This window comes from Cannabis sativa, chromosome 3 (genome assembly GCF_029168945.1).
Source record: "Cannabis sativa cultivar Pink pepper isolate KNU-18-1 chromosome 3, ASM2916894v1, whole genome shotgun sequence".
Lineage (NCBI taxonomy): Eukaryota > Viridiplantae > Streptophyta > Magnoliopsida > Rosales > Cannabaceae > Cannabis > Cannabis sativa.
The window spans coordinates 15,578,687-15,606,285 of record NC_083603.1 but is presented as its reverse complement, the minus strand read 5'-3'; the positions used below and the strand labels follow the sequence as shown (position 1 = coordinate 15,606,285).

Below are 27,599 nucleotides of genomic sequence, written 5' to 3'. Positions count from 1 at the left end.
AGTCTCAATTTGGGCCTATTATAAATAAGAATAACCTCTAAATTGTAATTAGTTATACAATTTTTAAGTCCCGTATTAACAAAGTATACCTCTATATAAGAATAATTACATCTTAATAAAATATATACATATATTTTATAAAATTATTTATGTAGAATTAGTAATTTTATTCCAAATTGTAATACATGTATAAATATTATATTTACTCAAAAATAATTCTATTATACTATAATATTAATGATTGTTTAATGTCATTGTTGTTACATTGATATTTTTTTATATTTTGAATTTTTTTTCTAGTGTAACTCTATTTAGTTATAACCTCTCAATTAGAATAAAATTTGCTTAGTCCCAAGTGTATTCTTGGATAGAGGTTCTACTGTATATGGCATAAAAACTTAATTACCCTAAATATTGTATTTTTTTTTTTAAAAAAAAAAAAAGAAAACTTACAAATATGGGAAAAAGTCATGAGGAATGCCATAAAAAACTTTAAATTTGTATTTATTTTTGTTATTTTTTCTTTTTTTAAAAAATAAAACACTAAAATAAATAAAAAATGATCTCAACTGTAAAAATTATTTTTTTTACATAAATTAAACTTGTTTTTTTTATTTAAACTACTGTTTTTATTTTTATTTTTTTTGTTAAAAATTAATTATTTATTAAAAGCAGCAGAAAAAAAAAACCAGTTTCATCAACATCATTCTGAAAAAAAAAAAAAACAATATGAAAAAATATAATCTAAAAATAATACAAACTTTAAAAATCAGTTTCATCAACATTGAAAGAAACTAATAATTTCATTAAAAGAATAAAAAAAATAATTTCATTATGTTATTACAAATTTTTAATTTTAAGTTACTTTTTTATTATTTTGTTTCTATATTCGAAACTTATACTTATATTTTGTTTTTAATATTGATATGCATGGTGTGTTGTTTTGATTATATGTGTGATTAGTATTTTTTTTTTTTTGTATTTTTGTCTGTGTGTATTTTTTTTTATTTGATTGTCTGATGAAACTGGTTTCAGTTAACTTTATAATTAACATTTATATTTTGTTATGATTTTTTATAGCGTCGTCAAAACTGGTTTCACAGGTCGAAACTGGTTTCATAGGTTTTAACTATTTTGTAATGGGGTTGCTCCATTTTTATAATATTATTGTATTTTTTTTAGTTTGTATAAAACCAGTTTTATTATTATATGATATTTGAATAATAATTTTTATTTTATTTTAAATAATCAGTTTCTGACACACATATTATTTTATTATTTTCCTAACTGATTTTTTTTTAAGTAACTAGTTTTCATAACTGGTTTTTTTATTGTTGTTCATAATTGAGTTTTAAGTTTCAATTTTTTATTTTATTATTTCAAGAAACTGGTTTTTATTTGTTTGTTTCTATTTTGGTTATTTTACTAACTGGTTTCTCACATTCAACTGTTTTTTTTTATTCTTTTATGGTTTTTATTGCATTTTTGTCTCTTTAATTTTCTTTGTTTCTCTTTGTTATGATAGCTACATAATGCATGTTTAAATCAATTCTATTTTTTGAGCAAGCAAATTAAAATTAAATGTCAAAATAAAGAATGAAGTTACAAGTTTGGTTATTAGGTATTGATATAAAATTTTTATGTTCAAAACTGGTTTTTAAATTTAGTATCGTTTGTAAAAGTTTAGTTATTAGGCATTGTGTATTTTTCATTATGTTATTGATGAAATTAATTTTTTTTTTTTTTGCCTCTTTTAATGAAATAATTAGTTTCTTTTAATATTGATGAAACTGGTTTTTAAAGTTAGTACCATTTTTAGATTGTAATTTTTTTCACTATCTTGTTGATGAAACTATTTTTTTTTTATTCTTTTAATGAAATTATTAGTTTCTTTCAATGTTGATGAAACTAGTTTTTAAAGTTTGTATTCTTTTTAGATTATGATTTTTTATATTTTGTTTTTTTTCTTCATGATGATGTTGATGAAACTGGTTTTTTTTTTTTTTGCTGTTTTTAATAAAATAATTAGTTTTTAACAAAAACAAAAACAAATAGTAGTTTTTTTTTAAAAAAAAACAAGTTTAATTTCTGTAAAAATATTGAGATACAAAAATGTATACTTATTATTTATATTTATATATATACAAAGAGAAAAAAATAGTGAGAAAAAAAATTAAAAAAAAAACATAGACACAAAGAGAAATTAGAAAAAAAAAATAAAGATGAAAATTAGAGAGAGAAGAGAAAGAAAGAAAAAAAAAATTAGCAACTGACTTAAAAAATGAAAAGAAAAAAGAGAGGCAAAATTGACTAAAAAATATATATAAAAGGCGAAAAAAAAAATTTAAAAACTTTAATAAGTAAAAACAGTAAAAAAGAAAAAAAAAATTAAGAAAAGTATAAATGTAAAAAAAATTTTGTCAAATTATAAATGTAATATTTGAATAAAAAAAATTAGTATTTAGTATAAATTTTTCAAATAGAAAGAAATACTAAAATGTAAATGTAAAATAAACTAAAAAAAAAAAAAAAAACTAATTAAGTTAGAAACAAAAACATGAAATATGGGTTTGGATAATAGGTTTACGAAAATATGGCATATCAAATACCATAAAAAGTCTTAAATGTGAAAAAATGCCATAGAAGAGTGACAAACCTATAAATGCCATATTTTTGTAACTTTTCTACAAAATCTCATATTTGATGTAATTTTCACTATTTGTAAGCAATAACGTGTTGAGGAGAGTGGGTCTCGTAAGACCAATAAAGAAAACAAATGCAAAGAGAATAGAATAATAGTTTGGGGTCTAAGTGTGATACTACTTTAGGTGAATAGCATTGCAACTGTTGTTGATGTTTCATCCTTTGTTCGTTTAGAGTTTGTAAGCTCCATTACCGACTACCTTAGTGATCAGGTAGGGCCCTTCCCATGTCGGGGCTAGCTTACCTGCTCTTGCTTCCTTGGTGTTTTGAAAGACCCGCCGAAGCACCCTGTCTCCCACCTTGATTGATTGAGTACGGGTGTTCTTGTTGTAATGCTTTGCTAAACACTGTTGGTAGGCTACCATTCTTATAGATGCCATTTCTCTTCCCTCTTCAACTATGTCTAGTTCGTGGCACATGACTTCCCAATTTTGCATTTTGGTAGTTAGTTCATGTTTAGTTGTTGGGACTTCGCTTTCTGTTGGGATGACTGCTTCCATTCCATAGGCTAAAGAGAAAGGTGTTTCTCCTATGGATGTTCTAGCTATTGTGCGGTAGGACCATAGTACTCCTGGTAATTCATCAGCCCATCTACCTGTTGTGGTAATTTGCACATGCAAGTGTACGTATCGTAACAAGTAATAGACTCACTAGGAGTGAGGTTGATCCCACAAGGATTGTAGTAAAGTACTTTAAAATTAAATCTTTACTTCTATTTGGTTAAATTCAAAATTAAGAAAATTAAATTTAAGAACATTAAAGATATAGTGAAATTAAAAAGAAAATAATTCAAAAGAGAAATTAATAATGATTAAAGTTAGGTCTTCGATTTCAATTGTATCTATTGATTATGGCCTAATATGATTATCCTCCTATTACCCATTTTTATGCAATAGCAGATTTACTAAGGTAATTTATAGTCTTCTCAGACATATAAATCTCAATTACATGCAAATTTTCTACTATCGTAATAAATTAAACATGCAATAAGTATTAAACACAGAAATCCTATAAGCTATCTAAACTATGCAGGTACTCTCGTCCTATATCGAAATTCAGTTCTATTTCACTATAGCATAATTGACACTCACTTCTCAGATCTCGTATCAAAATCATAGAAAGTTAATTGGTGATCAGGCAAATAAAAGTAATTTAAATTCTAATAATTAGTGAATATTTTTTTCACTTTTTTTTTTTTTGGTATAAGAAAAAATACATCAATACTCCAAATTGAACGATCACATCACATGGGCATAGAAATATGTTATGTATATATAAATATTAAAATTGTGTAAATAAGATGATAACAATAGCTATCTGAGTAATTAGTATGAAGAAAATTGATCATTGTAATTTCTATGGTAATCCTGTTTATATTGAGATGAAATAATGTTAGGATGATCTAAAAGCCAGTCATTTCCATTGATATATGAAATGTCCATAAAAGAAGCTGCTTCGGCCCTCTGGAGCTGCTTTGCGTATGAGACTCTGTATGTGTAGTTTGCCCCCGGCCCCTCGCACTGGTACTCTCCAAAAAACACTGACCTAAATTAATAACCATCATAACTAATTATTATCATTAAGAAATTTATCTATACAAAATAAATAAGATAAAGAAAAAAGAACAAACTGATCTCTCGAGGGGTCCCTCCAATCATTCCAAGCGTCAGAAGAAACGACATCAGACATGTAAGTTGTTGAGAAAACAACAGTGGCGTAAACTCCCCAAGCTCGACCAAGCCAGACTTTTCCAGTGCCTGTTATGGTGCAATTGACGAAGGAATAGCCTGTTTCCTCCTCCATCGATTGTCTTCCATGTGCTGTTATGGCTCCACTAATCCCTGACGTCACTGCTTCTGCTATTGAGTTTATGCTACACCCCTGTCCATACCATGCCATGCCAATGTTATGAGTGTTGGGTATTATGTAGTCATTTACTATGATCATTTTTTTTAATTCTTTAGCCATAAACTTAGAGAGAAATGCTAAAAAAACACATGTCTAAAAGTAGTGTTAATAGTCTCGCATGTTTATAATTAAAATTAATTTGATTTTAAATTCGGTTGCACTAGTGATAATATGTCACATTTTATAGAGTGTTTTTTTTTTTTTTTGCTAAACCACATCCTATTAGGGTTGTACATCGGTCAGTTTGGCCAGTTTATCTCATATATTTTCTAACTCAATCTAATTAAAATTTAAGTGCAACCCGCCCAATTTTAAAAAAAAAATCTATAAACCGACCAACGGTTTGGGCGGTCGGCAAAACTTTTTTTTTTTTTAGTTTTAAAGTCAAAATCAATAAAAATTAAAAGATAAATTAAAAATATCACATTCCAACAAAGTACAACACCATATATATGACTTTAAAACTAATAATTAAGTATATAACTTTATATTATTATATATTTAATTATTTATGTTATATATAATAAAAACTAAAAAGTTAAAATAAAAAAAAAATTAAAGGTGCAAAATCGGATTGGTCGGGTTGGTCGGTTTAATTGGGCGGGTTGGACCTATTTTCAACCCGCCCAATTAACAGATTGGGCGGTTTGTAATTTTTTCGGGTTATTTCGGTTTGTAATTTTTATTGGTTTTTTCGGTTCAGTTTGGGCGGTTTACAAATTTTTTTGTGCCCTACATTCTATAGAGTGTTCGACAAATGATACTGTTGCTCCAAAATTCGCCCAAAATACGTGGACCAGTCAAGAGGGGACACGTGGATCAGATAACTTGGAAGGATTTGCTAAGTCTTTTTATGCCACCCGGAAGCGCTATTAACATGGATCCCGGAGGAGACACCCGGAATACAAGTTACTCCTGGAAGCCGATATAGCGTGAAGGCTCTCCGGGATGTGTCAGGTCTCTCCCGAGAAATCAAGTCGCATTTAATGCTGCATGGGAGGAAGCGTGTTGGGACTGTAACACGCAATAAAGTCTGACGGCACAACCCCCAAACAGCAGTGCTACAGTAATGATCATTTAAGTCTAGCGACGGCTACTCTGCGAAGAGTCACGTCAATCATAAGACAAAAAGGACATTCTCCATAAAAGCCCTACAGCACCTAGGGATTTGACCATGCATCACCCATGGTATATTCATCGGAAATGCCCAACTTTATGGATACTTACAGATACATGTGTAAGAACAATCCTAGGGATTACCCCACCAAAACACTATAAATACCCCCTCAAAGCTCATTTAAGGGGGTCGGAGAATCTTGGTTGCAAAAGAGCAAGAAGAGAAAAAAACTCACCAAGAACATTCTCTGTATTAAAGAGAAAAACATCCTCTCAAGTGTAGAATCTGTATTAAACACATCCATTAATAGCAGTGGCTCGTGGACTAAGGCTCATTAACGCCCCAACCACGTAAAAAGTCTTCATCTCGCTTTCTTATAGCTCATTATCATAAATATATTTTAATAGTTGCCGAAAACCTCGGTCAACATTTTGGTGCTTTCATTGAGAGCTGAGGAAAGCTGCTTCACAACAAGCATCTAACTTCACGATAATGGTGGAGACAAGAGCTACACGTCATCCTCGCCCTCTAGAAGACGCCCAAGATCCCAATGAGGAAGATGTAGCCTCAAGGGCAGCAGAGGAGTCCGAGGAAGAAGTTCCAGATGAAAACCACGAGGAACACCTCGACTAGTACGCTTACGATGATGGAAGCTACCAAGAGCTGGTGCTCCTCAGACAAAAAGCTATCGATCACGAAGCTGAGATCGAAGCTCAGAAAGTGCAAAATCAAAAGATGCATGAGGTGATGCTAGCCATGCAGAAAGCCATGGAGGTAGCTGGTATTCACGTGCATCCCAAGGCGATGGCCGCTGGACTCGACGGGGAGCCAGCGACGTCTTCGCCTAATTCCCAGCAGCAAAGGCCTAGGGAACCTAGCCCTATAAGGCACCCTGCTGAGGAAAACCAAGCAAAAAACCCTACTTCTGCCTTTGGTCGAAAGAAAAAGGCGCAGGATCCGCGAAAGGTCCGCTCGGATTTCCCTAAAGGGAAAGGTCCGCAGAGGGGCAAGCCCCAAAGAGGGAGTCTTGGCCCTCAGGATCGAGGGGACCAGAAAAGCGTTTCCGTGCACCAGGAACCAGGGGGTAGAGGAAGAGGAGGACAGAGATGTCCACCCACTGATCTGAGAAATCAAATCAATGGGAATCAAGGTGACCTCCGGGATCACCTTGACCAAAAAAGATACAGACCCGCAGTCTCCTCGGGTACTGTAAACGAAGGGATTATGGCAGAGCTTGCCATACTTCGAAAAGATATTGCCCGAGTCTCCCGGAGGCAGAAGGAAGATGACTCCGACTCGGACAGTGAGGATCGGGAGCCTTGTGGCAAACATATCCTGGAGGCGGAGCTCCCTAAAAACTTCAAGATGCCCGAGATGGCGGCATATACTGGGAACTCCGACCCCAGTGATCACTTGTCACGATTCAACCGAGTCATGACAGTCATGCGGTCAGCAATGACGCCAAATGCCTATGCTTCCCCCTCACTCTGAGCGGATCGGCAGAGGAATGGTTCAAGAAATTGGAACCAGGATCGGTGGGATGTTGGAACAAACTCCAAACCAACTTCCGGAGACAATTTGTCGCCGCCAGGAAGGTCAACTTGGAGGTTAGTGCCTTGACCAACATCAAGCAACTGCCCACCGAGACCTTGAAGAATTACATCAAGAGGTTCCGAGAGGAAGCCTCGAAGACCAAGAAGGTCGACGACGGACAACAGCTTGCGCTTCTCCAAGCTGGAATCCGCACCGGACTCCCTTCTCGGAACGAATTACGGCAAGAAGGCGGCTGCTAGCCTTCGGGACTTCCGAAGCGAGTCCAAAAATATATTAACCTCGAAGAAGCCCGGATCGTGGCTTACGGAGGCTATTATCCCACGGGATAGCGGGATACATGCCGGGAGTATCGCCCTCGGGTGCGTCCCGACCGCGACCCCTCCGATAAGTGGCATACGGTTCTACGCTACTCCGGATTCGACGAGGCCAAGCTTTGCCCCCGGCATCTTCCCATTACGGCAACCCGTCCGGGGTGAATGGACGGACCCCTTTACAGGCTGCCCCAACCGCCAGCTTAACAGGCCCTACCCAAGGGTCGAGAAGCAAAAGGTCTTCCAAGTGGCAAGACTCGAACGGAGAGAAGCGCCAAAAGAAGGGGTACACACCCCAATACACCCGGTACACGAGCTCACGGACTCTCGGGAACGTGTATATTTTGCCACAAGGCGAATACGCACTACGGAGACCCCGGCCATTGTACGAGAGACGGCTCCGGAGAGATCCGAGTAAAAGGTGCGAGTACCACAACGACATTGGCCACAACACCAACGAGTGTAAAAATCTCAAAGATGAGATTGAGAATGCGATCCGTTTGGGCCACCTCATATGAGTGGATCAAAAATAGGTTGCCCCACCTTAACCGGGGGCGGGTGGCGGGGGTATGCCTTCGGGAACACCGGGGGTACGGCGGGAGTATTGCCTCCATTTGCTCCGCCGCAGTGACACCCAGCATATACCCGGACTACCGCCCCGGCCTAATGGACGGGTAGCCATGATCTCCGGAGGTCCCCATATCGGAGGAAACACTCAAAAGGAGCGAAAGAGATATGCCGAGGCCGCAAGACACAGTGAGGTGTGGGAGGTCACTCAACTCCCAGCTCAAAGGCCTCGACTAATGGACCAACCCATAACGTTCACGGAAGAAGACGCCAAGACGGTGCGCTTTCCTCATCACGACCCGCTGGTCATAGAAGCCCCCATCGCAAATAAAGTGGTGGCTAGGGTCCTGATTGACAATGGAAGTTCCGTGAACTTGCTCTTCAAAGAAGCCTTCTCTGCGATAGGGTTGACCGACCGGGACCTCTCTCCTAGCGGCTCGCAGCTCACAGGGTTTAACGGGACAACGCTAATCCCGATGGGAAAAGTCAGGCTCCCAGTTACCCTGTGCCCGGATACCCCCCAGAGCACGTTCAAGTATTGCACCTTCGTGGTGGTAGACCGCCCAACGACCTACAACGCAATCTTGGGCCGACCGCCCTCGTCGACTTTGGTGCAATAACTTCAATCCGACACCTATGCCTAAAATTCCCTACCCGTGAAGCCGGAGTCGGAACGGTGAGGGGAAATCAAGGAGAGGCCAGGCAATGTTACAACGTTGCCACCCACTTGCCAGTACTCATGGTCCGGGGGCCCCCTGAAGTAGAGAAGGCTGAAGAAGACGAGCTGGATCCTCGCATAGGATCCGAAAGGGTCGTAGAACCAATGGAGGACGTCGAAGAGATACCAGTGTGCGACGACGACTCCACCAAAGTACTCCGGATAGGAAGAAGCCTAGATCCGGAGGAAAAAGATAAAATAATAAAAACACTGAAGGGCGCCATCGACATTTTTGCATGGCGCCAAGAAGACATGACCGGCATCAGCCCTCATGTCATCACCCATGTACTCAATGTCAACCCGGACCTGCCCCCTGTACAGCAAAAGAGACGCCCGCTCGACTCGGTGAAAGCCGAGGCCTTAGAGAAAGAGGTGGATAAACTTTTGTCCAATAGCATGATCCGCGACGTATACTATCCGGAATGGCTAGCCAATCCGGTCCTGGTGCCCAAGCCAAACGGGACTTGGCGGGTTTGTATAGATTTCACAGATCTAAACAAAGCTCGCCCAAAGGAGCGCTTTCGCTGCCCAGGATCGACCAGATGGTGGACGCCACGTCCGGGTTTAAGCTGCTATCTTTCATGGATGCCTATGCTGGGTACAACCAAATAAAAATGCATACGGCAGACCAGGAGTGCACTAGCTTCAGGACCGATAAGGGGGTATACTGTTACCTAGTCATGCCTTTCGGACTGAAAAACGCCGGAGCAACCTATCAAAGAATGGTTAACCGGATGTTTAAAAGCCTCCTGGGACGAAACATGGAAGTATATGTAGACGACATGCTCGTCAAATCCAAAGCATGCAACAGTCATGCAAGCGACTTAGAGGAATGTTTCGATGTCGTCCGGAGATACGGCATGAAACTCAATCCGAAAAAATGCACCTTCGGGGTCAAGTCGGGAAAATTCCTGGGCTTCATAGTCAGCCAAAGGGGGATCGAGGCAAACCCGGAAAAAATCCAAGCTCTCCTGGACATGCCATCCCCCAAGAAACATAAGGACGTGCAAAGTTTGACCGGAAAGGTAGCCGCACTGAGCCGCTTTATCTCACGGTCCACGGACAAGTGCATACCCTTCTTCAACATACTGAAGAAATGCCAAAAGTTCGAATGGACAGATGAATGCGAGGAGGCATTCAAAAGGTTAAAAGACCACATGGCTAAGCCTCTTATCCTGTCAAAACCCGTCCTTGGAGAAGACTTGTTCCTCTACCTGGCCGACTCCGAGCATGCGGTCAGTGCTGCACTAGTCCGGGAGGAAGAAAAAATTCAGCACCCCGTGTACTATGTTAGTAAACGCATGATAGGGGCCGAGACAAGGTACCCGGTTATTGAAAAGTTAGTATTCTGCCTCCTGATGGCCTCACGGAAGTTGAGACCATACTTCCAAGCCCATCCGATCAGAATTTTGACCAATCACCCACTCCGGCAAGTTCTCCAGAAGCCTGAAGCATCCGGAAGACTCCTCAAGTGGGCAATGGAGCTGAGTCAGTTCGACTTACATTACGTGCCCCAGATTTCCATAAAAGGCCAAGCCTTGGCGGACTTCATCACCGAATGTAACGAAGCCGAGGCAACAGCTAATACACCGGAGCCACCCATCCCCACTTGGAGAGTATTTGTGGATGGAGCTTCTAATGAAAACGGTTCAGGAGCCGGAGTGGCTATGATATCACCTACTGGGCTGCGGCTCCAGGCAGCACTCCGATTCAACTTCACAGCTTCGAATAATGAAGCCGAATATGAGGCCCTGATAGCAGGGCTAAAATTGGCTAAAGCTGTAGGAGCCAAGAGGGTGGAAGTCTACAGCGATTCTCAGCTGGTCGTAAACCAAGTTTCCAGAGAATACCAAACTCGCGGCGAAAGGATGGCCGCGTACGTAACAATAGTCCGAGAACTGCTCCACGAGTTCACGGACTATAAAATAGAAAGAATCCCCCGAGAAAAGAACGCTCACGCGGACTGTCTGGCTAAGTTAGCCTCGGATAGCGAAATTGAAGAGCTAGGGGTAGTACCAGTGGAACGCTTGGCAGAGCCAAGCATCAAAATAAAAGAGACCACACAAACGGTTGGGCAAGAACCCAGCTGGATGGTCCCCATCATGAAATACATAACCACAGGTGAGTTGCCCCAAGAGAGGGCACTGTCTCGAAAGATTCGATATCGGGCTCATCGTTATGTAATGATGGATCAAATTCTCTACGGAGAGGACTCGGCATGCCTTATTTAAGGTGTGTATCGGACCCCGAAGCTAGACAAATCATGCGGGAGGTCCATGAAGGGTTGTGGAGATCATACGGGAGGACCCAGCCTCTCAAAGAAAATATTGAGGCAGGGATACTTCTGGCCAACAATGAAAAAAGATTGTATAGACTATGTCCAGAAATGTGACTCGTGCCAAAGGTACGCGAACATACCGAGAGCTCCTCCAAATGAGATCACTTTGATGACCAGCCCCTGGCCCTTCGCGGTCTGGGGCATAGATCTCATCGGATCTCTACCTACGGGAAAAGGAGGAGTAAAGTATGCAATAGTAGCAGTAGACTACTTCACCAAGTGGACAGAGGCTGAGCCTATGAAGACAATAACTGCTAAGAAGGCGTTGGACTTTGTTATTAAAAACATAGTGTGTCGATACGGCTTGCCTCACAAAATAGTCTCAGACAATGGAAAGCAATTTGATTGCGAGGAATTTACTGACTTTTGCAACCAGCACGGAGTAGTGAAAAGCTTCTCCGCGGTTGCCCGGCCTCAAACAAACAACGGGCGGAAGCGATCAATAAAATCCTAAAGGTCACCTTGAAAAAGAAAGCTGCTGTAAAAATAGCGGCGGAAGAATTGCCAAGGGTATTGTGGGCCTACCGGACGACCCCCAGAACCACAACCGGTCACTCGCCGTTCTCAATGGCGTACGGTTGTGAAGCAATGGTCCCGGTGGAAACATTATTCCCATCCCACATGAGGACGACTTACGATCCGCCACCAATCGTGCCCCGCTCCAAGAAGCTGCGGATCAAGTCGAAGAACTCCGGGATGAGTCCCAAATACGGATGGCCGCTTATCAAAAGAAGGTGACCAAGTATTTTAACTCCAAGGTTAAAAACAGAAAATTCGCTATTGGGGATATGGTCCTAAGAAGGGTCTTCCCAGCCACCCAAGAACCCGGAGTGGGGGTACTTGGACCAAATTGGGAAGGACCATATGAAATCGAGGACGAAATCGGTTCTGGCACTTACAAACTGAAAAGAATGGACGGAACTACTGTCCCAAGAGCCTGGAATGCCGATCACCTCAGAAAATATTACCAGTAGCAAATTAAACTTAGATTTTGTTCAAAGGGTTTGTACCGTCCAAATGTATGCCTCCTCTATATTAAATAAAACTGAGTGCCTTAAAAACAAAGTTTCTATGCCACTCAGGGGGGTACTAGGGTATACCGCACGGACAAACAAAAACAATCTAAGTAAAATATCCTGACCCAAAGGGCAGGTCAAGCTAAGTAATATATCCTGACCCAAAGGGCAGGTCAAGCTAAGTAAAATATCCTGACCCAAAGGGCAGGTCAAAAAAAAAAGATCGCATATATATATATAAATAAAAAAAAAAAATATCCTAGCCCAAAGGGTAGGTCATACACATGTAAATGGCCCGGGGACAGGCCTTAAATTGTCTCCCCTTCAAATGAAAGCTGCCGCCTGTATGTAAATTGTTCTAAGGCAGCAGCAAATATGTACAAACAAAAAAAAAAGAGTTATAAGAAGAACGGGTAAAATCTGGGTCAATAATATGGCAGCTCAGTCAGCCCGCGGTGGAAGACGAGGTCCAATCCGTGCCTCAAGCTCAGCATCAAGCCTCTTCTTCTTTTCCCGAAATTTGGCAATCATGTCCTCGGGTTTGGGATAAAAAGTGAGCTTGATACTCTGATCGTTGGTGGCCCGTGCCATGTAGACACCGTCATCAAAGCGCTTCGGGCACCGGCGCGGGAGACGAGAGAAAGGAGCTCGGCCCTCTTGGCCTTCCTGGTAGACTGATCTTTGTAGTCCCGAAGCTCCTTCAACTCCGCAGCTAGAGCGGCCTTGGATTCGATATCCGACTGGTGAGTCTCCTCCAGAGACCTCACCTTGGCGGCCATTTCATCCAAAGCCTCCCTGGCCTCCCGAAGATCTCGCCTGGCCTTCTCGGCAGCCTCGGTTTGAGCCCTTAGTTCCTCCTGATGATGGGCCTCCATCCTGCCTCTCCGCCGGGCCTCGGCTGGATCATGGCCTCCGCCCGAGCCTCCCTCCGGTGGCCTCCTCTTCCTTAGCCTTGGCCTTCTCTTCCTTGGCCTTGGCCATTGCTTCTGGCGCTCGGCAGCCTCCTGGTAGATCTGCCTCTCCGCTGTAAGGTCTTGGAGGACCTTCTTGACGTCGTTCATGTCCCCAAAGTCGGACAGAGCGAAGCCGTGGTTTATAATGTTCCTGGAGAGGCGACCAGCCTCAGCTGCAAGCTGAACCATAACGGGGTATAAGGAAAAATTTCTCAAAGGAAGAAAACAAAATACGAACGCCAAAAAGGAAACGCAAGAAATTGCCAAGTACTTACCACTGTGAGGGAATGGCTGAGGTCCTGGACCTGGAAGATGGAGTTCAGGGAAGCGCAAGTGGCAAACCGCTTGGGCGCACAGCGTGTAAGCTGGGAAGCGAACTCACCGGTCATTTCCGCGGCAAAGGGAGCCAAAGTGGGCCCTAGGAGGGGACGGAACCAGTCTGTTAAAGGATCCAGGTTGAGGTTCCACGGATCATGATAGTCGGATGGGCGATGCTCGCCTCAACCTCAGCTCGCAGAATCCTCCTAAGGGCCTCCACCTCGGCATATCCCCGGGAGTACTCGTCCATAGCGTAGTTGTGTTTGGCTATGCGAAGCTCCTGCCTCACCTCATCCCCCGGAATCGGGGTAAGATCAATGTGAGGAGGAGCAGGATTTTCCTCCATCGGAGAAACCCCGCTGTCTAGGCCATGAGCGGGAGTGTCGGCCCTCCGAGGCCTCTTCGGCTCGTCCTGGGCAATCATCTTGCCCTTACGCTTGCGAATCAGAGCCACTTCAGGCTCCTCCTCGTCCTCCTCTGCTACCACTGGAAGGGCTTGAGGCTCTCCAGCACCCTCGGCGGCTTCCTCCGAGAAGTCCCACCCTTTCCCCTGGCCTTCTCCCGGAAGCACCTCCTCGTCATCCACTAAGTCAATGGTTTCGGGAGGAGCGCCGGAAGGAACCTTCAAGGAAGGGGCCGGGGGAGAGAAGGTGAAAGCCGGAGGAGCCACCGGAGTATGGACCCCGGCAAGCTGTTCCAGGATGGCATCCATGGAGGTACCTGTTCCAATAAAACAAGCAAGTGTTAGAAGTTCGTGAGAAACTGCTTATAAAAGGTGCAGCAAATAAACTACTCCTACCCGAACTTCCTAATTCGGCCCTAGCAAAGTCCCGAACTTTAATGCTGGCAGCATCATCTCCGAGATAACTGTCCGAGGGCCGAAACCAGCTGGACGCTATGTAAGCCGACGGACCTAAGGGAATAGGTTCCGGAGGACCGGAGCCCATCCGGGACCGACCTAGGTAATCTCCTAAGTTCGTAAAATAAAATTCCTTCAAATGATCCCCCCACCGGGTCGACGGCATCTTAAACCTACGGAGACGCTCGTCAAACCCTATGGGCCTATGACTGGTATATTCATCAACGGAAGGAACATAGCGAATTATCAAGGGAGACTTACCACCAGCACCGGAAGTGCTAGCACCAGGAGCACCCGAGTTTGGTTCGTGGGCCGAAGGCCGAGGCCGGGAAGTACGGTTCTCGAAGAACCTTCAAGACGAAGGGCCCCCCGGCGGAAGGACCCCCAATCTCTTCTTGAAGAATCTTGTCAAAAAATTTTGCCTCGGACTTCCCGCCGATGGCTTGGCTCCTTCGCACCACCGGACTCCCCACGCGAAGCCCTCTCCCAGAGGCAGCTTGGGCCTTAGAATACGCCTTCTCCTGGGCCTTCCGGTAGAGATAATCTTGGTACTTCTTCTCTGCCGTAGCAATGAGCTCATCCCGGAAGGCCTTCTCCGCAACCGGCGCCCTCACATTAGGGCAGATGACCTTGGAGAGGTTGGAGTCATCCACGGATTGATGAGAAAGGATAAGTTTAGCCTTTCTACAATTCTCTGTGGTGACCAGGCCCCCGACATCAAGATCGGCATGGTCGTAGGAGGCGAAGGCTTGGGCCCTTCGAAGGAAAGCCTGAGTGGGGAGCGTCCGCTGGTAAGGTGGGATCCGCACCCACTCCGTGAGAAGCTCCGGATGGTCCACGGCCCTGAACCCGGAGGAGAAGAAAAATCGGTGGCGGTACTCCTTAACATGAGTCTGCCTATTATATGGAACCATCCCCTCGTTAGCAGGGTGGATCCAGAACCCATAAAAACCGTCCTTAAGTTTGTCCCCTTTCTTGGGGACGGATACAAGTTCATAAAAATATAAAATTTTCGCCGGCCGGGAGCCCCTCAGCGGGCGGTGTAAAAAATAAATAAGCCTGAGAGCAGGCGGTAAGCTTGAGGAATAAGTTGGTATGGCGCAAGGCCGACAAAAACAAGAAAATTCACAAAGTAATCTTGGAGCGGGAGCATGGCACCGGCCATCAAGTGGGTCTGACTCCAAGCCCCGAAGCCGTCATAGTTGTGATTAGGCGTCTCCGAGTCACGAGGAGGCCGGTGGAAGGTCCCTGAGGTAGAAGGTTTGATCCCAGCCACATTAATGATGTTCTCCAGCTGGTGAGGGCAAGTCAGGGTCGACCGAAGCTCGGCCGCTTCCCAACCAGTGGCACGGGACTTGTACCCTTCCTGGGCAACAGGTCCCAGAGAAACCTCCTCCAGGGTGGCTATGTTTTTCCCTTTCTTCTTCGAAGACTTCGAGCCAGAAGCAGACATTTTATGTTCTGAGAAAGACAAAAGAAAAAAAAAAAACCAGCAGTTAGGCCCCATACCAAACCCTAAATCAGAAAAAAGGGAGTGGGGGTCCCCTAACCGCTGGAAAGAGGCCCCCTCCGGACACGTCTCGCCTGGGAAACTCAAGAGAGAATCCCTGAACAAGTGTCGGGTGCAGTAAAATCGCAGAAAAGTGGTTTTGCAAAAAGGAAAAGAAAAGAGAAAAGTCTTCCTATGCCCTAAGCAATTGCTAATCGAAGAACACATGGCCTTCTTCAAACAAAGCTGTACGCCTACAACAGAGGCATGACAATGGCGACTCTACAACTAACGTAGTAAACATAAAGCAGAGCTCGAAAAACTTAAACAATCACACACCCAGAAATCTCTAAGTGCGAACCCAGAAAACGAACAAAGTAAATGTAAGCATGTGATTATCTAAAGATGCAAGAAACTTACAGTTGATTGTTGAACTGGGGGTACTGGGTATGGTTGAGTGATAGTTGAGAAGCACTGGCAAAACCGAACACTGGAAAATTAAAGGATGTGTTTAAGTGTTAAAGCAGTCTGTGCTACTTCGAGAAATTTTCTTTCTGAGAAATTCGAGCAGAAATGGCAAGGAATGGAAAGTAACCAAAATGAAGGAAAGGTGGTGGCTTTTATAGGCAAAAGTGCATGAGGAACAGGCGTCTTCACCTACCAATCGTATGGTGAGGGAAACGCACGATTCGAATTCCCAAGAGATCAACGGACCAGATCAATCTACCATTAAGGCGGTGGAAACGTTTGAGTATCCGTCTGACACCATCAATGCGCCGCATCAATCATGGGGCGTGAAACGAATCGACCTCTGCAAAAGTGAATCGCCGCATTTAATGCCATTATTAGACACACCTTCACGCGCCCCCAAGTCGTATCATAAGACCGAGGAGGCGGCTGGAAACATTCCTGCGAACAAGCATATTGCTGCATTAAATAACATCATTTAATGTGCCCCCACGCGCTCGAGGCTCGAGCTAGGGAAACGAGGGGTCAACCGGAGACACTCGAACAAGCCTTAGTTTATTTTTACTAAGTAAACAAGGCTTGGGGGGTAAATGTTGCTCCAAAATTCGCCCAAAATACGTGGACCAGTCAAGAGGGGACACGTGGATCAGATAACTTGGAAGGATTTGCTAAGTCTTTTTATGCCACCCGGAAGCGCTATTAACATGGATCCCGGAGGAGACACCCGGAATACAAGTTACTCCTGGAAGCCGATATAGCGTGAAGGCTCTCCGGGATGTGTCAGGTCTCTCCCGAGAAATCAAGTCGCATTTAATGCTGCATGGGAGGAAGCGTGTTGGGACTGTAACACGCAATAAAGTCTGACGGCACAACCCCCAAACAGCAGCGCTACAGTAATGATCATTTAAGTCTAGCGACGGCTACTCTGCGAAGAGTCACGTCAATCATAAGACAAAAAGGACATTCTCCATAAAAGCCCTACAGCACCTAGGGATTTGACCATGCATCACCCATGGTATATTCATCGGAAATGCCCAACTTTATGGATACTTACAGATACATGTGTAAGAACAATCCTAGGGATTACCCCACCAAAACACTATAAATACCCCCTCAAAGCTCATTTAAGGGGGTCGGAGAATCTTGGTTGCAAAAGAGCAAGAAGAGAAAAAAACTCACCAAGAACATTCTCTGTATTAAAGAGAAAAACATCCTCTCAAGTGTAGAATCTGTATTAAACACATCCATTAATAGCAGTGGCTCGTGGACTAAGGCTCATTAACGCCCCAACCACGTAAAAAGTCTTCATCTCGCTTTCTTATAGCTCATTATCATAAATATATTTTAATAGTTGCCGAAAACCTCGGTCAACAGATACTTTATAACAATATGCTCAAACTTAACATGTACACATTGACCTTTCCTTTTCGAAAAGTATGATATTTTTATTAGAAAATAATTATACATATTAAAAAATTATATCAATTTAAAATGGGGCAAATATCATTTGGTACTTATATTTTGTCAAAATATATAACAAAAATTATTTGGTGCAGTGGTAAAATGTCTTACTTTTAACTAAGAGATCATGAGATCAATTCCTTTACCATTACACTAAGTACTAGAACTATTATTTTTATAATAGTTAAACTATACATATAGGAGCCCTAAAATTTAATTTCGCCTTAAGTTTCATATACTTTAGGACCGGCCCTGTTTGGTCATTAAATATCAATAAGAGTAAGACTAAAGTATTCTTTGTTATAGGTAATTAAGTATTTTGGACATACCTATCAAAAATTTATCATCAAAGTGAGTCCAATGTACTGAATATGTATGATTTTAAAGTAAAGAGTATAGATGATTTTAAATGCAGAATTTACACTGAATATATGGATTTAATTTTTTTTATTTAAATATGGCAGCTTTAAGTTTGGTCTTTTTTTATGGTATTTTCTATGTCATGTATATGTAAATTTAGGTGGCATTTAGTTAGTAATGAAATTAAATAGAATGGAAACAATTTTCATTCCATTCATTTGTCTGGTTGTATTTTATAATATTAGAATATCATTCCAATAGAATGCTCTTTCTACCAATTTGATGGAATGACTATTTTATTTTAAAATGGAAGGAAAGATCGTAACTTAAGAAAAAATTTAATGATTTTTTTAATTAATTTTTTATTCCATTCCATTCATATTCTAATTTTCATTTTTATTCGTATATTTTCATTTCTCCCAACCAAACATCACCTTAACTTTCAAAACTCATAGATAAATTAATTTTAGAAAAATAAAAATTTCATTTCACTCCTCTGTCAAACTCTAACTCCACCACACCCTTCAACAATTTCACCTATCCACCTTCGTTCACTAGCTCCACACCTGACAAACGGCAATCAACGATCTACCCATCCGGCAACAATCGGTTAGAGCAAAACTCACCTAAAATCCTTCATCAAGAAACTAGTTTTTTCATCATGAAATTGGATTTTTCATCAACTAAACTAGTTTCTTTATCAAGAAAAGCAACTAGTTTTGATTATATAGAAGTAAAATTTATATAAAAATTTTTAAGGTTTTTTATGGTATTTCTTGTATGTGATATATATTAAAACTTTTTTTATTTTTTATATTTTGGTAAATAGTCCGTTAAATTATGCATGATTGTAATAATTTTAAGACTATTTGTGTATATATTTTGATGACTAAATAAAATTTAACGTAGTTAAGCACTAACTATAAAAACTTTAATCTCTTCCATGTTATGCTTTAATTTCTTCATATTTTCTTAAATAAATGACTTTCAAAATCAAACTTGATATGGTTATATAAGTGATATATTGGATTAGCTCATTCAAATACCTTGAAAATCAAACTTTAAATATGCTTAGAACATATTAAAATTCTATACAAGTTATAAACCCAACTCCCCCAACAACCCTAATCAGGATTAGAAGATTTACCAAAAACCAGACAACAAAATTATACACATGATCATCACTTTAAGACTTTTAGGTTACGATTATATAAGGGCTATTTACAAAAATATGGGAAAATGAAGATATGTTTTGATATATATATGGCATAAAAACTTAATTACCCTAAATATGGCATTTTTTTAAAAAAAAACTTACAAATATGGGAAAAAGTCATAAGGAATGCCATAAAAAACTTTAAATTTGTGTTTCTTCTTATTTTTTTTTGAAAAATAAAACACTAAAATAAATAAAAAAATAATCTAAAGTGTAGATGTTTTTTTTTTTTTTTTACAGAAATTAAACTTGTTTTTTATCTAAACTACTGTTTGTTTTTTTTTTTCTTTGTTTTTTTGTTAAAAACTAATTATTTCATTAAAAGCAGCAGAAAAAAACCAGTTTCATTAACATCATCATAAAAAAAAATATATATAAAAAAATAATCTAAAAATAATACAAACTTTAAAAATCAGTATCATCAACATTGAAAGAAACTAATAATTTCATTAAAGGAATAAAAAATAGTTTCATATGTTATTACAAAAATTTTATTTTAAGTTACTTTTTTATTATTTTGTTTCTAGGTTCGAAACTTACACTTATATTTTGTTTTTAATATTGGTATGCATGGTGTGTTGTTTTGATTACATTTGTGATTAGTATTTTTTTTTTTTTGTATTTTGTGTGTGTGTGTGTGTGTATTTTTTTTATTTGATTGTCTGATGAAACTGGTTTCAGTTAACTTTATAATTAACATTTATATTTTGTTATGATTTTTTATAGCGTCAAAACTGGTTTCATAGGTTTTAACTGTTCTGTAATGGGGTTACTCTATTTTTATGATATTACTGTATTTTTGTAGTTTGTATAAAACCAGTTTTATTATTGTATGATATTTAAACAACAATTTTTATTTTATTTTAAATAATCAGTTTCTGACACACATATTATTTTCATAACTGGTTTTTTTTTAAATAACTAGTTTTCATAACTGGTTTTTTTTTTTTATTGTTGTTCATAATAGAGTTTTAAGTTTCAATTTTTTATTTCATTATTTCAAGAAATTGGCTTTTATTTGTTTGTTTTTATTTTGGTTGTTTTACTAACTGGTTTCTCACATTCCACTATTTTTTTTTATTTTTTTATGATTTTTATTGCATTTTTGTCTCTTTAATTTTCTTTGTTTCTTTTTTTCTCTTTGGTTGTAATTTTTGGTTCTCTTTGTTATATTTGCCACATAATGTATGTTTAAATCAATTTTATTTTTTGAGCAAGCAAATAAAAATTAAATGCCAAAATAAAGAATGAAGTTAGAAGTTTGGTTATTAGGTATTAATATAAAATTTATATGTTCAAAACTGGTTTTTAAATTTAGTATCGTTTGTAAAAGTTTAGTTATTAGGCATTGTGTATTTTTCATTATGTTATTGATGAAATTATTTTTTTTTTGTCTCTTTTAATGAAATAATTAGTTTATTTTAATATTGATAAAACTGGTTTTTAAAGTTAGTATCGTTTTTAGATTGTAATTTTTTTCATTATCTTGTTGATGAAACTATTTTTTTTATTCATTTAATGAAATTATTAGTTTCTTTCAATGTTGATGAAACTAGTTTTTAAAGTTTGTATTCTTTTCAGATTATGATTTTTTATATTGTTTTTTTTTTTCATGATGAAGTTGATGAAACTAATTTTTTTTTTTTAATAAAATAATTAGTTTTTAACAAAAAAAAAACAAATAGCAGTTTAAATAAAAAAAAATAAGTTTAATTCCTGTAAAAAAAATAAGATACAAAAATGTACACTAATTATATATATTTATATATATAAAGAGAAAAAAATAGTTTGAGAAAAAAAATAAACAAAAAAAAAAGAGAGACAAAGAGAAATTAGAAAAAAAAAATGAGAGAGAGAGAAAAGAAAGAAAGGAAAAAAAAAATCAGCAACTCAAATTATAAATGTAATGTTTGGAAAAAAAAAAAAAAAAGTTAGTATTTGGTGTAAATTTTTCAAATAGAAAAAAACCTTAAAATGTAAATGTAAAATAAACTAAAAAAAAATAAAACTAATTAAATTAGAAACAAAAATATGAATTTGGGTATGGATAATAGGTTTACAAAAATATGGCATATCAAATACCATAAAAAATCTTAAATGTGAAAAAATGCCATAGAAAAGTGACAAACCTATAAATGTCATATTTTTGTAACTTTTTTACAAAATCCCATATTTCATGTAATTTTCTCATTATGGGGCTATTTACAAAAATATGTGAAGATGAAAATATGTTTTGATATATAATTAAAAGTATTATATATAAGAAAGATATTAATTATGCCCACCTCATAGAGTGATCTAGCATTTCCGAATATAAAATCGATAGAGCCTTGAATGAAGCAATCCTTATAATAATGTCTACCACGGTCATCATTAAGCGTGTCTTGGGCGCCATAGAATCCACACCCATAAAATGCAGCTTCATCTCCAGCCACCCGAATCGCCACCGCCTGACCTCCCACTACTCCCGGTGACGGAGGAGGGGCTGTATTCTTTTAATTTCAAATATAATTAAATTCATGCATGCACAACATACTAAGATTATATTAATTACATTGATATCACATGCATGATATATGTATATTTATATTATATAGTACCTGAAAGCTGATATTGTAGGCAGTGAAGTTAGGAGCAAAGATTGAAACAGAAGAGCTATAGACTGTTCCCCCAGTCGAATTGGCTGTGTCGTTCCATGCTATCTTTGTGTTTAGATACCCTTGTCCTTGGAATATCAAATTTGTTTTGTTAGCGTTCACAACTACCTTTTCTCTGAAAATCATTTATGTATAAATTATTATCATACCCTACATGGGTAAAATATATAAAACAAAATATATCCCTTTTATTAAGAAAAAAAAATAGAGGGACAGATCTTTTAGGATTTATAATTAGAGGTGTTCGTTGCACCACATCTAATGTTTGGTTCGGATGTATTTCATATATGTTTATTAGTTTAATTTAGGTTTATCTATTATTTCAGACCTAATATTTTTTTTTTTTGGATCGGATACATAGTGCGTATTAGATTGGATTAGATCCATCTAATCCAAAAAAAGAAAAAAGTAAAATTTTAATTTGAATTTTCATATAAACATATAAATTTTAAGTATAATAATATAAAATTTAATTACTTATTTAAACTAAACGAAAAATACTAACTAGTTCTGTAATGCATTTTTGGACATCTTATGTACCTATCAGATCCGATCCAATTCGATATTTAAAAATAATATCCAATTCGATCAAATTACAATTGAATATCCAATATTTAACGGTTAGTTTTAATTGAATTGGTTGGTTCTCGTTGAAAGAAAAAAAGCAATATGACACCTGTCAAAAAATAAAAAAAAAAAGCAACATGATAGTTTTTTCTTAGAATAAAAGCAATACGACACTTTCCTTGTCCTTGAGTACCTTAACTTAGCATTTCTCATTTAGAAAGGAATAAAAAGAACTTATCCCACCCTTTTTTTTGGTGATATTTAAAGGGTACAAACTACAAACACTAGTACATTACAAATGCAATAATAAGAAATCCTTTTCTAATTGGAGCAAGGATTAGAACATAAAAGGGTAAATTTTTTTGTTCAATAAAAATTGTACTAATGTATAATATATAAAATATACCTATAGTCTTTTCTTTATTTTAAAGGGAACAGTATACATCTTTATATATATACTAGCAAAAAGTTACGTGCGAGGCACGTATATTAAATTTTATGCTAGTTTTTTTTTCTACGTTATTAAAAAGTGATACAATTAAAAATTAAAAAAAAATATTATTAGTTATTAGGTTCAACATCATTACCGTGTGTTCATTTTTAAGGAAAAAAAATATATTTATGAAATAATAATTTGTTGCAACGCTTGTACAGTCAAAATTAGGAAAATATAGCATTTATTAGTAGAGTATTGACAATTTCAACAGTAAATTAAATGATTGTATATTTTTTTGTCTGTTAACATTAAACTTTTGATATTTGAGTGGTGAACTCTTATTTGTCCGCTTTTCAAATTTTCTAACACTCTCATTTTATTCTTCCAATTTTCTGTAGTTGGAGTATATAGTATAGTCATTTATTCACCTGTTTTCAAATAAAACAATAGATATACAAAATAAAAAATATAATTAAGCTCATATTAAAATCAATCTCGAAAAGTTTTTAAATTGATTCATTCTCACTTAATAATTGTGACAGACCTAACGAATAATAATATTATGTTATCTAATAACAAAATAGGAATCCACCAAACAACATTATCAAAATTTATTCCAAGTATAATTATATAAATCTATTACTCATTGAAGTCTACTAGAAACTCTAAAAAGCTCACAATAACTAAAATTGCCTAGTCATATACAGTCTTAAAATTTAAAAGAGCGGCATAATTCATTCAAGTTTCAACTAAGTGTTTCTGAGTTTGAGTTATAATATTGTGTCACGTGTTTATGTCCAAATATTGTGTGTGTCTGGCTAATAGTGAAGAAGATTGAAGTTTTGATTCTCAATAAATAGAATGAATATAAGTGTATACTTTGTAGTAGGTCATTATTGTGTCATTTTTAAGTTAATGTGTCAACTTGAAAATAATTCATTTAATAAATAGAATAGAGGAGTTAATCTAAAAATATTTTTCTACCTTAATACGTAGAGCTATAGAAAACAAACTCGGTAACTTTTTGAGTATTAAAAAATTGTAAATGGTTATAAATTCAGAGTAAGTAACTTGTGTGTGACAGCTGGTTAAAGAAGTCAAAATTGAGGTTTATGTATATACTGACAACTCAGGTTCACATTTCAAGTTCTGTAAGACTATACTCTCTTCCCTGTCCTATTAACAAAAGTTTAACGTACACATAACACATGAATATGACTTTCTGCCCGAAACCAAGAGATGATTAGAAAGTAGAAGCATCGCTAGAACTTCCCTTTGTTTGAAGTAATAATATAATAACTAATATCTTTTTTTTTACATATTAATAATTAATTCAAGATGAACTTTCCAAAGTATTTTTGAAACATCGTGGGATATATAAATGCAATATTTTGTATAATAGCATGTAGCATGTTGTCTTCATTAGTATTTTTTAAATTTTAAAATGAAAATTAAAATTATAAAATATAGCTTAAGAAATTATAACTAAGGTTTTAAATTGGTAACGGCTGTGTTGGAGGCTAGGGTTTTTGCTCTAGAGAGAGAAATTTGTTAGATTAAATTTTGGTAGGATTATTTTAGCTAAAATTAATCAATTATAATTAACGTTTTCTAATCAGAATATTCTGTCAAATATTAAAATATTCTATTAACATTTTGACAGAAAAATAAATAATAACATTAAACCAAGAATTCTGTTACATAGCCACATTTTATATATATATATAAAAAATATATTTTAAAAAAAAAAGTCACCCAATAATTTCTCATAAACCAAGAATTCGCCATATTTTATATATTCAGATGTGGAGGCAAACAATTATAACCTGATCGAGCCAAAAAAACAAATAGAAAAATTCTTTAGCAATATATAAATATAATATATAAATAGTGGTACATTCTTATTTAGAATAAAATCCAACTAAATAACATAAGTATATTTAGAAAAACCAATCGTAGATGTACAAGAATTCTGTTACAGAAAATAGACACTAATTAAAGGAAAAATTAAAAAACAACTATTTGACTAACTATTTCCGTTAAATAGACACATTTAATAGAAAATTAAAAAAGAATCATTTAACTGATAATTTTTATTAAATAACCATAAGAGATATATAAATTTGAAAAGATTCAAATTTTTAAGAATTGATTTGGATTATTCTTATTCACATTTTGAAATTATAAAAAATCAAATCAAAATAATTGTTTAATTTGATCGTAAATACTAACGATAAACCAAAAGCAAAATACGATCACCCTTTACAAATTTGAGTCATGTACTGCAATTGTTTTATTGTTCAAAGAGTTACACTAATTATATAACAGAATTACGATTGTAAAAACTAAATTGTATTTTTTTGATTTAATGGGATTTATTTTATTTATTTTATTATATATATAAATAAAAAGTGACTCATGAATTTCTCATAAACTATTTTATTTTTATTAATAAACCATTTTATTTTTAATCTAAATAAAAAGTCACCCATGAATTTCTTATAAACTATTTTATTTTTATTAATAAACCATTTTATTTTTAATATAAATAAAAAGTCACCCATCAATTTCTCATAAACCAAGCATAAACTATTTTATTTTTATTAATAAACCATTTATCTTTAATATAAATAAAAAGTCACCCATGAATTTCTCATAAACCAAGAATTCTGTTATATAGGCACACTTTATATAAAATAGATATAGATATTTATAATAAAATAATAGAAAAATATCTCATATACTATTTTTTTAATTTTTTTTTTTAAATTTACGGTTTGAGTTGTTAAAGTGATTGCAGCACTAATTGCAATAAGAGTTCCTATACGATTTTTTGTTGCAATTTAGGTTGCAGTGCTAGTTGCAATAAGTGTTTTTATGTAGAATTTCGTAAAAATACAAAAAAAAAAAAAAAACTATTTTGAAGTGTAAAAATAAAAAAACCCCTAAAATAATTTAAAAATACATTATATAAAATAAAATGTAGAACAAAAAGTTACCCTTAGCTCCGTCATTGATCATAGCCATCACATACTACCAGTGGTTTGGGTATTATAAATTAATAAATTATAATGGAATTGGTACGTGATAATGGAACAAGTTTATTACAGTTATGATATATAAACTTACTACTCATATTAAGTTTCACAGTTAATTTTGTAATAATTCAATGTTGTTATATACATTTCTATATATATACATATATATATATATATAATCTAACCTGTAGGTACCAGAATCAATTATGAGGAGGGTCTTAGAAGAACTCCTCTCAGGGACAGCATCAACTGCCTTTTGGACACTGCTGAAATTGGCGCAGCCATCCAACCCAACTGTCAAAACGAGGCCTGCATTGTACTTGTTTATTAAACTTGATTCCCACTTGCTTTGGTCACAATTGGGTTTCCTCCTATTTTGGTGGTGGTGATGATGACCACCACTACTCCTAGTAGACATCATGCTTGTAATTAGGTGAGAAAACAAGTTCTCACTGTCACTTTGCTTGAAGATTCTATCGTAAATAGAATGCTCTAAACTGTTCCCAGGACTAATGTTAGGAGTAGTGATGGTTGGGAAAAGAGGGATTTTGTGGAGAGAAATGATCATGGAAAATAGAGCGATAACAAACGCAGAAAGCCAGAGCAAGATTGTTAGTTTTGTTTTGAACATGGCTAAATGTGTTTATTTTTTGTTATGAGAAATTTTTGAGTTAAGAAAATGGGGTTTGAGATTGTGAGATCTAGAGTGAGGTTTGAAGGGTTTTATTATGTAAGGGGATATGTTCAGTGATGATTAGCGTGGGAGGTAAGAAATATAATGTATGAGGGTTCTTTTTCTTTGAATTTCATATTTTAATGTAATGTTTCTGCGTGTAGACTGATTAAAGTGGCTGTTTTAGAAAGTAATGTTGATGACAGAGATTGGCAGTAATGAAGTTTGGAAGTTAGGCACGCAAAGCTATAACATAAACAAAAGTAGCAAAAACGATTATGGACACGACCAAAAAAAGCAGTGAACTAAAAGTGTTGGGTGTCTTTTCTCATTTGGGTATTATGGTAAACTCTTCAAATGGTAATTTTTCAAATTTTCTTGCAGTATTGGCTGGTGGGCACCGTCCTATATCTTTCCACCATTATCATTTTCAGCCCTATTTTCTCCTAGTGTTTGTTATAATTAGAATTCTTGCTTATTTGGAAAATGTACTTGATGCGTAATAGGCAAATAATTGGAAAATATTCCAGATCTCAGTATAAGGAGTTTTAGAAAATAAATATATATAAACCGTAATATTAGAAACAAACCCAAATTAATTGAAAGCTTGTTTTGTTGGCAGAATTCGAGACCAAAACCAGCTAAATGGAGAACTCAACACAAGGTGCAAAAGCAATTCGGAATGTATAAATTATTATAACATAAAATTAATCTTGTGTAAAAAACTACTTACCAACAAAATAGTAGTTTATGTAAACTTTTCTATAATTAATTACATGTGTAACACATTCACTAGTATCTATATTTATATATAATGGTCCCTTTCGAAACATTCTACGCAAGGATGACACACACAAATCGAGAAATATTTA

The 27,599-nt window shown here is 36.7% G+C and overlaps 1 protein-coding gene across 1 annotated transcript; it reads right to left on the bottom strand.

The window, feature by feature from the left end:
* Nucleotides 1–3,954: 3,954 nt before the first annotated feature.
* LOC115709087 (probable pectinesterase 15) lies at nucleotides 3,955–27,553 on the bottom strand. Its single transcript, XM_030637120.2, has 5 exons — nucleotides 26,240–27,553; nucleotides 21,957–22,128; nucleotides 21,642–21,848; nucleotides 4,334–4,584; nucleotides 3,955–4,248 (listed from the first exon to the last, which is right to left on the bottom strand). Exons 1-5 carry the CDS (start codon nucleotides 26,683–26,685, stop codon nucleotides 4,029–4,031), a joined length of 1,296 nt encoding a protein of 431 aa, XP_030492980.2. The 5' UTR covers nucleotides 26,686–27,553; the 3' UTR covers nucleotides 3,955–4,028.
* Nucleotides 27,554–27,599: the final 46 nt, after the last annotated feature.